The sequence below is a fragment of the Hippopotamus amphibius genome, chromosome 12 (assembly GCF_030028045.1).
Source record: "Hippopotamus amphibius kiboko isolate mHipAmp2 chromosome 12, mHipAmp2.hap2, whole genome shotgun sequence".
NCBI classification, from domain to species: domain Eukaryota; kingdom Metazoa; phylum Chordata; class Mammalia; order Artiodactyla; family Hippopotamidae; genus Hippopotamus; species Hippopotamus amphibius.
Window position 1 is genome coordinate 38,788,630 of NC_080197.1, and position 14,750 is coordinate 38,803,379.

The 14,750-nt window shown below is 45.9% G+C and overlaps 2 protein-coding genes across 5 annotated transcripts in view; one reads left to right on the top strand and one right to left on the bottom strand.

Moving 5' to 3' along the window:
- NINL (ninein like) overlaps nucleotides 1-9,762 on the bottom strand; it is a 103,849-nt gene extending 94,087 nt beyond the window's left edge. For 3 of the 4 annotated variants that reach the window (XM_057703264.1, XM_057703265.1, XM_057703263.1), the window contains exon 1: nucleotides 9,615-9,762. In XM_057703264.1, coding sequence (XP_057559247.1) covers nucleotides 9,615-9,651 — 37 coding nt within the window. In that variant the 5' untranslated portion in view covers nucleotides 9,652-9,762. The remainder of the gene's footprint in view (nucleotides 1-9,614) is intronic. The other variant, XM_057703266.1, reaches the window with a different exon arrangement.
- LOC130832987 (N-alpha-acetyltransferase 50-like) lies at nucleotides 4,266-4,775 on the top strand. Its single transcript, XM_057702143.1, has one exon. The coding sequence runs from the start codon at nucleotides 4,266-4,268 to the stop codon at nucleotides 4,773-4,775; it is 510 nt and encodes a 169-aa protein (XP_057558126.1).
- Nucleotides 9,763-14,750: the final 4,988 nt, after the last annotated feature.

Here is a 14,750-nt window from a genome sequence, read left to right on the forward strand (position 1 = left end):
CCCTGTCAGTCCAGTGGTTAAGACTTCACCTTCCAATGCAGGGGGTGCGGGTTCAATCCCTGGTCACGAAGCTAAGATCCCATATGCCTCTCAGCCAAAAAACAAAACATAAAACAGAAGCAATAGTGTAACAAATTCAATAAAGGTTTAAAAAAAAAGAAAAGAAAAGATGAAATACTGTAAGCTTTTACTGGTGGAGGTATTTAGATTGCAGTAAACCCAGGGTGGACATTTGTTTTTGTAACTTTTTATTCTGATATCATTTCAAATGTATAGAGAAGTTGCAAGAACAATACAAAGAATTCTCCAATACTCTTTACCCAGCTAGCTTCACCAATTAATTGTTTTCACTTTGCCCCATTTATCATGTCCCTGCGATCATTTTCCCTCCCTCCCTCTCTCCCCTTCCCCCACTGAGTTTCAGACTTTGTGCCCTCTTATCCCTAAGTACTTCCATATGTATTTACAAACTCAAGGACATGGTCACAGCACGACGATCAAACTTCAAAAATGTGACATAGCTAACATACTATTGGCCAATACACCTTCACACTCAAATTTTGTCTACTGTCCCAATAATGTCCTTTCTAGTTACCCCCACCCCCAATCCAATCCACAGTCAAACACAGTAATCAGCTGTCAGATCCTCTGGCACTCTTTCAACTGCAATAGTTCCTCTTTCTTTGTGTTTCTTGACCGTGAAAGTTCTGAAGAGCACACAGGCCAGTTACTTTATAGAATGTGGCTCAAATGTAGTTTGTCTCAGGTCTCCGCACGATGAGATTCAGGTTACAGACGAAATACCCCAGGCAAGGTGTCCTTCTCTGTACCTCTTATCAGGAGGTTAACTGTGACCTTAACTTTGGTTATTTAGTTAAGGGGCATCCACAGCAGGGCAAAGTCTTATTTCATGTGTACAATTTGAAATAATGAAAATTCAAAAAGAATTTAAAATGTATCAAGAACTGCTTAATCTTAATGCCACATTGCTGCCTGAACTATAAGCTATTTTTTTTACTCTTTTGCCACAGAGCAGGGCTGGCTAAGTCTGAATTACGCAGGACCCTGCAAACACCCTGTTAGAAGCGGTTTTCTGAGCAGTGCTACCAGCAGCGAGAATAGGCCATTAATGTAGCTTGCGGGGGGGTTAGAAATTGCGCATTGTTTCTGGCCTGTCAGGGGGCAAACTCGCCCTGTCACTTTCTTCCTCTAGATCCTCAGAGAGCGGTGACTTCACCGGAGCCAGACCACAGAATGAGTCACCTGGGCCCAGGGAGCGAACCAGCCGGGCTGCAGTCAGCACAGAGGAATCACTCCCCTGGGGCAGAAGGCACCGCCTTCTCTGTTATCACAGGGTCATGCATCCTCCTCGGTGTGAGGGGAGGAGTCTCCACTGGTTCAAGGCTGGGGAACTGGTGATGCTGCCCGCTTTTGCCTGGTTTTGTTCACTTCCATGAATGCAGCCAGAAGCCAGGAGGCCATGTGGACGGACAGTCCCAGTACCTCCCTCCTCAGGCCGCCGGAGTACTGTGCAAGTGGAGATGCTCTAGAGACCATGAGCTCTCTCTGGGGTGTGACAGCCTGCTCGTCAATTTCTCCACTAAGCAGACTGCCTAGTCGGTTTTTAAAGAATTTACAACTGTTTACAAAATTCCTGCACCCTGAAACTAAACTCCAAGCCAGTGCATGTTTCATTACTTTACTTGATGTTGGCTCTTATGTTCATGTCATCTGTGACCCTGAGAACAACCCCACGGCCCCGTGTGAACCACACTCCTACGGGTCCGCCCTGGCAGGACCAGTCCACTGTGCTCCGAGTGGGGGCTGGCAGAGGTTCAGCCCATTCCCAGAATCAGATTCTTTGCTGTTATCATTAGTTGTCATGGTTACCTCAGAGGGCACGCATGCCCAAGAGGCCCACAGGAGGCAAAGCTCTATTTATTTATTTATTTTTTTTTAAATAAAGGTTTTGAGTTTCTTTTTTTTTGGCTTTGTTGGGTCTTTGTTGCTGCACACGGGCTGTCTCTAGTTGTGGCAAGCAGGGGCTACTCTCCATTGCAGTGCACAGACTTCTCAGTGCAGTGGCTTCTCTTGTTGCAGGGCACAGGCTCTAAGCACATGGGCTTCAGTAGTTGTGGCACGTGGTCTCAGTAGTTGTGTCACACAGGCTTAGTTACTCCGTGGCACGTGGGATCTTCCTGGACCAGAGAGCGAACCCATGTCCCCTGCAGTGATTCTTAACCACTGCACCACCAAGGAAGTCCAAGTCCAATTTATTAAGCCATCCTCACTCTTGCTCACAGACAGAATTTGGGTGGACAATTCCACTCTTGCTCTGCACTTTGCACATCTAGACAGATCCTATAAGTTACAGCTTTTTCCCATTTTCTTTCTAATGTAAAGAAACCCGATGTTGTTACTGAGGCAGTGAGGTACCAGTCTTTGAGATGGTACAGACTGCTGTGAGCACCACCCAAAGGAATTTACCCAAAGTGCTGAGAACAGAGCCTGGCCCACAGTGAGGGCTCGGCCAGAATTCAACACAGATCATTGGGAGACCAGGGCTCCCTCTGACAGTAGCTCGGCCGGTGCACGAATCCTGCATGGGGCCCAGGTACCGGGGACACGCCACCTGTGTGGTGAGCCATACAAGCCCTCCCGTGACCAGGCACCCAAAGCCTGCCCCATCCCAAGCCCCCACACATCCCGCTTCCAGGGAGTAGTGGCAGGGAAGTGGAGGACCTGGTGCAGATGAAGGGGGAGTCCACTCCCAGCCGGTGACCAGTTCAAATGACCCGGAGGCCAACAGGCATGTTACTCCTCATTCTTAAAGCAAGCCACGGAAGCCTGATATGGATGGGACAGCCACCACCAACATGACACTGTTCGGAAGAGGGTCGACCTGGCCCCAGAGGCTGCTTCAGCCACCAGCACCACCCATCCTGAAACCTGTACTTTCCTTCTGGGACCTCTATTTGCTCAAGCCAAGATTGAGTTGGGTTTTCCATCATTGACAGCTAAAAGCATAAGTGATACATACCTACAAAGGTAAAATTCTTCACTGGAAACTTAAAAACCTAGAGATTGTGAAGACTGATTTACCTTCAGGTCTATTAACAATCACAATAAACGATGACCATTTTGAGAAACACCAACATACCACAATCTTAACTTAAAGCAGATCCCAAAACACGGTAACCGGGTTATAACAGCATGTGTCACAACACAGGGATTTGCCAGTTTCCTTTCATGAAATACAAAATAACAGTCAACTCACAAAAACTGCTGTGTGCCAGCACCTTCAGGGCTTCGGTTCATTTGCGACTACGTACCAGTCTTGAGAAACGAGATGGCATCATCCCTTGAAGTCTAAGGAAGGACAATCCAGGGTTGAGAGAGAGAGAAAAGTGCAGCCACCAGCAGCAGTTGCAAGCTCCAACTTCCATCAAGAGGTTAAAAATACAGAATGCTCCAGAGGACTCTTTTGTCCCATGGTTCACAAACCAAGAGACGTCAACAGCCAGAATCCTCTGGTGGAGAGGTCTCACCAGGGGGCTCAAGGTTACCTCAAGGATGGGGGAAGGAAAGCCTTCTGCTACCACCACCTTCCAAATAGCTCCAGGTGGAGTCTGACTCAAAGTTCTGGCCTCCTGCTTGTGATTAACCAAACTGCTGGCCTTGAGCCTGAATTCCTAATTTGTACTTGAAGCCAAGCACTAAGCTAAGCCCAAATCTAAAGTCCAGTTACAGCCACAGCTGCTCAGCCTTTTAAGGAATGACCACAGAATCAGACAGCAAAGTGTCCAGGGCACTGGAAACACCGTTCCAGGCTGGAGGGCACTGCTCCTTCCAGAAGCCATGCCACATCCCGACTCCACCTCTGAAACTTCCACTTCAAGGCCACGCCAGACACTGTTTTTGCCTCCTTCTTCTAGACCTGTCTTGAGTCAGGGAAGGACTGTTTGTGGCAAGATCCAAAGTTACGTGTCCAAGGCAGAAAGAATGTGGTCAGAGGTTTCTCTCACATGCCCCAAGTCCCAAATGCCACATGTGCGATCGTCCAAAAAAAAAAAAAAAAAAACAAAAGCAAAAACCCACAAGAAACACGAAACGGGTGGCCTCCGTCACCCGCCCCGCTCCCTGCCCTAGGCGAGAAGGCCAGCTTGTGGGGTTGAGTGGCCCGAGCTGAGGGCGCGGAGAGCTCAGGGTGGCGACAACAACAGCGTTGATATGGGTGGTAACAACGGCCTCAGCAGGCGGAGAAGATGAAAGGTAGCCGGATCGAGCCAGGAGATGTGACACCACACAATATTAAGCAGTTGAAGAGATTAAACCAGGTCATCTTTCCAGTCAGCTACAATGACAAGTTTTACAAGAATGTGCTGGAGGTTGGCGAGCTAGCAAAACTTGCCTATTTCAACGATACTGCAGGAGGTGCCATATGCTGTAGGGTGGATCACTCACAGAATCAGAAGCAACTTTACATCATGATGCTAGGATGCCTGGCACCATACCGAAGGCTAGGAATAGGAACTAAAATGTTAAATCATGTCTTAAATATCTGTGAAAAAGATGGCAGTTTTGACAACATTTATCTGCATGTCCAGATCAGCAATGAGTCTGCAACTGACTTCTACAAAAAGTCTGGCTTTGAGATTCCTGAGACAAAGAAGGACTACTATAAGAGGGCAGAGCCCACAGATGCTCATGTGCTGCAGAAAAACCTCAAAGTCCCTTCTGGCCAGAACCCAGACGTGCAAAAGACAGACACCTGAACAAATTACAGATGAACTTTCTTGCACTTGCTGTCGCCAAATAAAAGAGAGGCCCATTGATTCCCCCCCTTCTTTTAAAGCTTTCCCCCTTCCTTGTTCTTGTTCTTCCTCCTTTCAAAACTTCCTTCCCTTTCCTCTAAAAGTTTTAAACTTTTAAGGACTTACTAATCATGCATGGATTCTTTTAGCTTTCTTATTTTTGTGAGGTGGTTTGATTGTAGGAAGGAGAAGGTATTGATCTGTTCAGTTTCACAGGTAAGATATGTGGTCCCCAAAATGTGAGTGTCAATTTCAGTTTTGTTTTGTTTTTTTTAACGTCCTGCTTTCACATTGAAGGGCAGAGCCTACAAAATATTGTATGTTTCAAAGGACAAAAAGCAGCAGCGGCGACATCTTGTTCTCTAACTCATAGATAAGTTTCGTGTGTCTGCGGTACTTTGGGTTTTTCAAGATTTTGTGGGATACTAATCCCTATACGTTGCCTTCACTCCACCTTTTGTGAGTATTATCTCAGGAGCTGGACCACTGTTATCCTTGTAAGAAATAGGAGGCTTATTTTGTTCTGTTAAGCAGTTATTTCTTCCTTCCTCACTGGTGGCTGAGGGTGGGTGGGGCAGTCTGAGTCCGTAATGTTCCACTTTGGTCTCAGTATTGGCGTTCAACTGCTTTTTTGCTAATAAGTGGTCTGGCTGTCAGCAGGTTTATTTTTCCTGCCATTGACTGTTACTAGTGGCATTAACTTTTAGAGTGTGGGCTGGTGAGATTAATTTTTTTTAATATCCCAGCTACAGACATGGCCTTTAACTGACCTAAAGAGGTTTGTTGTGAGTTGCTTTTTTTCCCTCCTGTCCTTTTTCTTCCGTAAACCCACAATAGTTAGTCAAATCTTAAAAATGGAGTTGATGTCCTTATAGGTCAGTGCCCCCTAAATAAAACGGAAGCAGGTGTTGTCTCTTGGACATATTAAAAAACACCTCAAAGGAAGCTTAGATGGACTTGTGGCACAATAAATGTATTTAATGTCAGCGAATGCAGACTGTTAGATGTGTGGCCACTGAGCATTTGATTTTAGAGGAAAAGAATATCTAGACAGTATTTTTGAGAAAAACATAGCTGTGCTATTGCTTATCTGTTGGAGAACATCCCAGATTTGTTTACATTCTGTGCCTGTGATATTGAGTTTAAGGATTTGAGGGAGGGGAATTGTTAAATGTATTGCTTCTATACTTGGAAAAAGTAAAAGTCTAGAAGTGTTAATAATGCAAATGTCACTGTGACTTCCTCTACTGACCGGACTGGTTTATGCCAGGTTGTTTCCTGGCACACAGGGAGTGGCTTTGACGGGTCCATAACTTTTTGTAGGATAGAAGACATCTGAAATTTTCATGTTTTCCTCCATAATCCCGTTTCCAATATTTAAAATTTTCTACATTGCCAATACTGGTGGCCCAAGAAATGTTTTCATTAGACTTTAAAACAACGCACGGGGCTTGAATGTTCTGTCATTTGACTTTAAAAGGAAGGTTGGTTCGTAATATTTATCCTCTTACGTAAGTTCTGGCATAAAAGTTTCATCTCTTCAAATATGTTGAATGACAAAATTATTTTACACAATGTTTATGCACGTTATAATCTTAAGTTCTTATTTGAGAATGTAAAAATACAAGGTCCAATAGACTTCAAGAGTTTTAGCTGAGTGCCAAGAATAATACAGAAAAGGAAGATAGTTGATGAATGAGTTTATACGGTTCTAATCTTAAGATAGTAAAAATGTAGAAATACCATGCTGTGGCATGATACAATTAATTTAAGAGTCTTTTATAAATAAAGTTTGCATTAACTACAAAAAAAAAAAAGAAAAAGAAATACCACGCTGGTTTCTTGGGTATCAGTTTCTTAAGCAGTCCAAATCTAAGCTTAGAAGAAAAGTTTAGCATTAAGCACCTTTACCTTCATGGATAAGCTTCAACTTGCTCTTGCCAAGAGAAGAGTACTTGAGTTACAGAAGGCATAATTAGTTTGAAGAGTTCAACATTTTGTGAACTTCAGATATCGAAATAGATTTCGATATACAAATGAGTTTTGTGAGATGACACTGCCTCTATTTCTATAACCATTTCACCTGGACTATCTAATCAGTCCTATGAATGTATCCCTAAATGTGGTTAATGAAAACTGAATGGATGCCTCATGACAATTAAGTACATATTATTTATAGAGGAAAAAATATTGAATTTTGAATTGAGTGTATAGGCTCCCTGTCACTTTAGTTTTTCTTTTTCCACACTAGTCACTGACTTTAACCTAAATTGTGTTTGTAAAGGGTGAATTGCCCTTCATCAAACTTACATGAAATAATTCCATCCACTTACAGAGGAAGAGGATGTAGAAGAGGTAGAAGCTGGGCACTAGGTGATGTGCCTAAGAGTCAGTAAAGACTGAAATAATGTCCCATGTTGAGTTGGTTATTTTGAAATTTGATAAAAATTATCATTGAGGTAAAACAATTCTATTAACTGGAAGATCACAGGATATATCCATCATATTTTTCATGGCAGGTAGTTTTTTCTGTGGGGCAAATAGGTAAAAATTATATTGTATGGTAATTACATTTAGGTTCTAAAGAAAAGAATCTGCAGAGAAATCTATGCAATATATAATTTGTCCAGATTAGTTTTCATTTGGGGGAAGAAGTTCTGAAATATCCCCAAAGCAGTTTACTCATCAACTGAAAGTCCTCCAAAAACAGAACTATTGGGAAACCATGGTGTGTGGGGTTGAAAAGAAAAGCTCCCTCAGTTTTTTGGAGGGAATAACTTTAAAAATACTTAAATAGCTAAGTTTACTTTGTGCAGTTAAGATTTAAACTTGTTGATTTTAACAGTGCTGTTACATCTGAAACAAATTTATGCGATGTTCTGGTAGTAAAAAAAAAAAAAAAAAAGAGAGAGACATGAAATGAACCATCCAATAACCAGCACCTAAAGCCACTCATCATAAAAGGCCAGGATCTGGGGACTTCCCTTGTGGTCCAGTGGTTAAGACTCCGTGCTCCCGATGCAGGGCACCCGGGGTTCGATCCCTGGTCAGGAAACTAGATCTAGCATGCCGCAACTAGAGATCCTGCATGCTGCAACTAAAGATCCTGCATGCTGCCTGCAACAACGAAGGTCCCATGTGACGCAACTAAGACCTGCTGCAGCCAAATAAATAAATATTTTTAAAAAAAGAAAAAAAAAAGGTCAGGATCTGAAAACCTTGAATACTTACAGTTAAAACTTTGCAACTCTTCTGTTACTTTATTTCTCATTACCAGACGTTTACAAGGACTAAGGACACAGAACCAAAGACACACTACCACTAAGGGATTCACAGCGTGGCATTAGCAATGGCACAGCTCACCCACCTCCAAGCAGCCTTGAAAACCACAATGTCTGGGGTAAACATGAGCTAGAGAAAAACAGCTTTCCATCAAAGTTTATATCAACTCCTCAATAGAAGGGAATTCCCTGGCGATCCAGTGGTTAGGACTCTGCGCTTCCACTGCCGGGGGCATGGGTTCAATCTCTGTTCAGGGGAACTAAAATCCCACAAGGGACGTGGCCAAAAAAATAAATAAGTAAAAAAATAAACTCCTCAATTAAAAAAATGTTAAAACCCTAACTTCTCTATAAAGTGTTCTCTTTCTAATTTGATGATGTAAAATGTTATCTGAAGTTCAGGTTCTTTGGAGATAGCTTGTTATTTTATCACTCTGCAAAAACGATTATCCTCTATTTTTTATTGAACCTGAACTATATATAAAAACACACGTCCCACTGTTATTTGACAATGTAGACCAGTTCAATCTGTAATAGCTTAAACCACTAAGGATGATGTGTAACTCAAACAGAAAAGGGACAGCACGGTGGTAGCCGCTTCCCTAACTGCCTTAGCTTTTTTTAATATACACTTTTTCCCTCGCTTCATAAAACTGAGAGGCTGCTGGCTTAGTGTTCAATTTAACCGCCCAGTTTTAACCACCATTAACTTTTTTTCTTTAATTTTCTGCTTTTAAAAGTATCCTAAGTCCAATGCGGAAAACCTGGAAATCACAGCAGCAGCCTCTAAGGAGCAGCTCACCGTCGCTCCGAGTCGCTCCGTCCTATCCACGTTGTTGGCGAGGGGACCGCGAGCATCACTCGACCCTCCAAGCCCTCCAGCTCCACAGTTCTTGCCCCCGACCCCTCCCTGTTCCACAGCCTGGCCTAAATCTGCAGAAGCAGAGAGTAACCGAGTGACCTCCTTCACTCCCATCCTATGCAAAATACACAGCCCTACACGGAGCTCCCACTAATCAGCTCGATTTATGGGACTGAGACTGAGCGCACTGGCGGGAGGAAAGCGCTGCTTCTGCAAACAACTCACGACAGACAAAACTCGCAGCAGACTTTTCCGCCCCAGAGCGATGAGTCCGCATTTCTAACAGTGTTTCCATGTGCAAACTCGTAATACAGCAAAAGGAAGCAGGTAGGTCCTAGAGCTTCGGCATCGTGGGGGGATCTGAGAGCTCATCCCAAGCAGTACCTGGACGCCAGCAGCCGCCCAGAGGAAGGGCCCGGCCGCCTCGCGACCCCAGCCGATTGCCCGCCGGCCACCTGAGCCAAGGTCCCGGAGCGCCTGGCTCTACCGGACCCGCCCCCCGCTCCAGGTCCTCAGGGGAAGCGGGCTCCCGCCGGACTTCCCGAGGAGCCCCCAGGCCCGGAGGCGGAGGCGAGGCGCGGGGCCCCGGCACCTGGTCCCTACCAGCCCAGCCCTGTGCGTCCCCAGATGCGCAATCACGCCCCGCGGCCGGCTCACCTGGGCGGAGGGCGTCTCCGGTTCCGCCCGCGCGCATGCAGGCCAAGGGCGCGGGCGGGCGCTCTTCTCCCACCCGCGTCCCGCGGCCGCTCTTTGTGTCTGGAGGCCCCAGCGCCGCACTCCTCCGGGCCTGCAGGCGCCGCGGCGGCTCCCGGGGGCGGCAAGCGGAGGGCAGGGCCCGGGGCGGGGCCGGGGGCGGTGCCAGGGGAGGCGGGGCCTGAACCAGGAGCGAGGCCGAACTCTGGGGCGGGGCCGGAGGGGAGAGTCGGTGGAGTGGGCGGGCCCAAGGCAATGGGGCCGTCCGTTGCAGGGCCAAAACCAGGGGCGGGGCCGGAGCAGGAGGGGGTGGGGCCGCAAGAGGCGGGGCCATCTTAAGGGCGTCGGAGGGGCGTGGTCTGTGCTGAGTGGGCGGGGCTGGTGGGCGGACCCGGGTGGGTGGGGCCGCTTCGGGATTGTGCAGGGTAGGGAGGCGAATGCTGGTTGGGGCTGCGCCGCCGCCCCGGGGGCGTCTCGGAAAAGTTTAGAGCCTCAGGGAATGAACCCAGGGCCACACCTTGCTCATCTCTGTTAGCGATGCATCATTGTTCACAAGTCTCGGTGCAGCATCCTCTTTTGGAAACAAGCCGAGGAGGCCAGCCAGGCAACACCCCAGATCGCAGTTGAAGAAACCGTAAGACATAAAACTTTCGGTTACTGTTTTTCCATCATGTATTCAATCAATAAATATTTATTGAGCACCTACTAGTGCCAAGCGTTGTCCTAGGGGCTGAGAATAGAGCAGTGACAATGGGGCGAAGGCGTTGTCAAAAACGATCCCTGCCCCCCGTGGAGTTTACACGGTAGCAAACAATTGAAAAACTTAAGGGAGATATACAAAAACGTTAGATAGTTGTAAATGCTAAGGAGAAGCAAAGTAGGAGAGGAGCTTAAGGAGTGCAGGCCAGCAAAGGTCAGCGGGAAGGTCAAAAGGCCAGAGGAGGTGAGGGAAGGGGAGAGATGGCATCTGGGGGATCCGCTGATTACACCTTCCGGGTGTTTATCATTTCTCACTCTGGTTTCTCTCTTTCTCTCTTAAAGCCCCAGACATCCAACTGCCAACTGGATATTCTACTTTCATGCCCCACAGACAGTTCAAAGGCAACCAGTCAGCAAGTCTCAAACTGAAATATTTATCTTTCCCTTAAACATGCTTCTTCTTGTGCATTCCCCTTCTTGGTGAAGGTCACAGCCCTTCCATCTCCTGCTCACATTTACTCAGTTGCCTGCCGAGTCCTATAGATTTCTGTGTCCTCTCTCTCAAATCCCAGCCACACCACCCCCTGGGTCAGGCCCCTGGGTCCCCTCCCAGAACCACCGCGGGAGGATTGCTAAAGCTTTTAAGACCACTGTCTGCACTTTGTGCGTGCCACCTGCCACCTCCAGGCAGTGGCCAGATTTACTTTCTAAAACTTACACCTGTGCTGTCCCTCTCCTGTCTAAAGCCCTACAAGTTCTCCTGCTGAAATTATTCTGACATTATTCTTCTAGACCTTTTCTGCCTTACTGCCCACCAGTCAGTTCCCACTCAGCCTTCAGGCAGCGGGGCCTTGCCAGTTCTCTGAGAATGAGGCAGACCCCGGGCTTTGCAGATGCTCTGGTGACCTCTGGGGCAGCTTTCAGTACTCAACCCAGAAACTCTCCCACCTCTATTTGCCCCTTTCCTCTGTCCTCCCAGGACTCTCATGCTCACGTCCAGACTTGTGTCACTCTTTAATAATCTCTACACCAATTTGCTCTTTTGCTAGTTTCTGAGCTGTTGTGGGCAAGGGCCATCTTTTTTTCTCTGCCTGCCTTCGGTGGCTAGAATCCAGCAAGCACTGTTTGCTTTGCTAAGTGATGGAGCGGGCTATGCTGATACCGGCCCTCTTTTTTTTTTTTTAATTTATTAATTTATTTATTGGCTGCATTGGGTCTTCTATTGCTGCACACGGGCCTTCTCTAGCTGCGGCGAGCAGAGACTACTCTTCATTGTAGGGTGCAGGCTTCTTATTTCGATGGCTTCTCTTGTTATGGAGTGTGGGCTCTAGATGCATGGGCTTCAGTAGTTGCGGCACATGGGCTCAGTAGTTGTGGCTCACGGGCTCTAGAGCACAGGCTCAACAGCTGTGGCACACAGGCTTAGTTGCTCCGTGGCATGTGGGATCTTCCTGGGGTGGGGATCAAACGCGTGTCCCCTGCATCGGCAGGCGGATTCTTAACCACTGCGCCACCTAGGAAGTCCTGACACCAGCCCTCTTTGACCTTGTTAGTGATACTCCTCTGTCTCTTTGCTCTTTCCTCCCACTGCTGATGCAGAAGGTAAAGTCTTAGTAGCATAACAATACATCAAAATGATGAAATGAGCTATAATCTAGCATGGGGAAGGTGTATATACTTTGTAGGGACTCCACTTTAAAATACATGAGGAGGGACTTCCTAGGTGGCGCAGTGGTTAAGAATCTACCTGCCAATGCAGGGGACGTGGGTTTAACCCCTGGTCGGGGAACTGGGATCCCATGTGCATTGGGGCAACTAAGCCCAAGTGCCAAAACTAGAGAGAAGCCGACGCACCACAACGGAAGATCCTGTGTGTGGCAACTAAGATCGACACAGCGAAAAATAAACAAATATTTTTTAAAATATATTTTAAAAAACCCCACAAGATATGCTTTACCAGGTTACACCAAAGCCCCCAGCTCCCAAATGTTTCTCCTCTCATCTCTCTATGTGCTGTGACAAAATGACCTTAGTCTTTCCCCAAATATCCCGTAACCATGTATTTCTTTCCTCAAGGCCTTTGCTGACTCCACATTTACTAGATAGGGAATCCAGATTCACAAACCCTTGTCTAGGATCATTCAGATGTCCCAGTCCACCTTTCAACTTTTTTTTTTTTTTGGCTGTTTTGGGTGTTTGTTGCTGTGTGCAGGCTTTTTCTCTAATTGTGTCAAGCGGGAGCTACTCTTCATTGTGGTGCTCAGGCTTCTCAGCACGGTGGCTTCTCTTGTTGTGGTGCCTGGGCTCAGTAGTTGTGGCACACAGGCTTAGTTGCTCCCCGGCACGTGTGATCTTCCCAGACCAGGGATGGAACCCGAGTCCCCCACATTGGCAGGCAGATTCTTAACCACTGTGCCACCAGGGAAGTCCCCACATTTTTAACTTCTATCTCTCGACTCATGAACCCCTGGCTCCAGCAAAGCCATGTACTGGCTGCCCCCTGAGAGTGCCCTTGGCACTCCTATCTTCATGTTTTTAACATGCAAATCTCCTTTCTATCTTCTTGAGTCTATTCATTCGTCAAGGTTGTGCTCCAGCCTGGCCACTTCGGAGAAAACACCCCCAGCACCGCCTGCTGTCTGTCCCAGCCACTGAGTAATAGTCCTTTTCTGCTTTGTGCCAATTGTCTGGTGTCCTGATCTGTTATTTTTGTCACTATCTGAAATTCCACTGGTAAGCCCTTCATGCTTGAGTCCCACTGTGTGTGTGTGTGTGTGTGTGTGTGTGTGTGTGTGTGTGTGTGTGTGTGTGTGTGTGTGTGTTTTCTTTTGGCCACACTGTGGGGCTTGCGGAATCTTAGTTCCCAGATCACGAATCCAACATTTGCCCCTTGCAGTGGAAGCATGGAGCCGTGACCACTGGACCACCAGAGAATTTTACATTTGGTAGTGCTTTAATCCTTTTACATTTGGTAGTGCTTTAATCCTTTTAAAGGATTTATCCTTTTAAAGGAAAGCTTTGCCATATTCAGATTCTTAGAAGACTCCCTGGGAGTCACGGGTAAGCGCTGACCTCAGCACATTTGGAAAACATACTCATTTGTGGATATTGTTGCTCCATTACCCTTTGATGAGCCTTGATAACCCACACATGCCGAGTTTAACGCAGTCCGATTATATCTAACCCTTATAAATTCCACTTTCTTTTTCTTTTAATAAGAACTTATTTTGGAATAATTTGAGGTTGATAGGATAGTTGCAGAGATGGTACAGAGAGTTCCCATGTACCTCTCACGTAGTTTCCCTTAATATTAAGATCTTATAAAACCACGGTACAATGATGAGAATCAGGAAATTTACTACTAATGACATGACTGTTCATTTGGATTTCAGCAGCATTTCCACAAATGGACTTTTTCTCTTCCAAGCTCCCATTCAGGATCTCAGATAGCATTTAGTCATCATGTATCCTTAGTCTCTTCAGTTTCTCAAATTTCCCTTGCTTTTCATGACTTTGACCGTTGTGAGGAGCTCTGGTCAGGCATTTCATAGAATGTCCCTCAATTTATGTTTGTTTGATGTTTTCTCACGGTTATGCTGGTAATATAGACTTTTGGGAAGAACACACAGAGGTGAAGTACCCTTCTCACAGCATCACATCAGGGGGTACCTGACATCCTCCAAAGATTATTGGTATTGTTAATCTTTTTTTTTTGGTATTGTTAATCTTGATCATTTTGTTCAATGGGTGTCTGCCAGATCTCTCCACTGCAAAGCTTCAATTTTCCCTTTCCATTCTCTGTTTTTCAGAAGCAAGTTACTAAGTCCATCCTACATTCAAGAAGAGGAGGATCAAACTCTACCTCCTGGAGAGGGAAGTATTATACTATTTAGAATTCTTCATAAGGAAGATCTGTTGCTATTTATTAATTTATTTATTTATTATCAGTATGGACTCAAATGTACTTATTTTATATATAATCCAATGCTATGTTATTTATTTCATTGCTCAAAAATTTCCAACTTTGGCCATTGGGAGCTCTTTCAGGTTAACGTCTCTGTCCCTTTGACATGTCCCTATCCTTTTGCATTTGGAGCACTTCCTTACCTTCTGGCACCATAAGATGTTCCAGGCTCAGTTTATACTTTGCCTGCCCCAGCCCTAGTATCAGCCATGTCTCCAAGGAGCCCTGGATCTTTGCATTGGAAAATGGTATTTAGAAATCAAGATCTGGATGAGGGTGTGCTCACTGCTATTGGGGCTGTCACTGCTTCTAGGCACTCTCAGCACACAGCTTCAGGTAATATTATGCATGTATACTGACCCATGCATACTAACATAGTTACAAATTATCTATCATCTCTATATATGTATGTATGTATGTATGTATCTATCTATCAT

Coding starts and splice junctions, on each gene's coding strand:
- LOC130832987 (XM_057702143.1), top strand. CDS start 4,266: ATGAAAGGTAGCCGGATCGAGCCAGGAGATGTGACACCACACAATATT.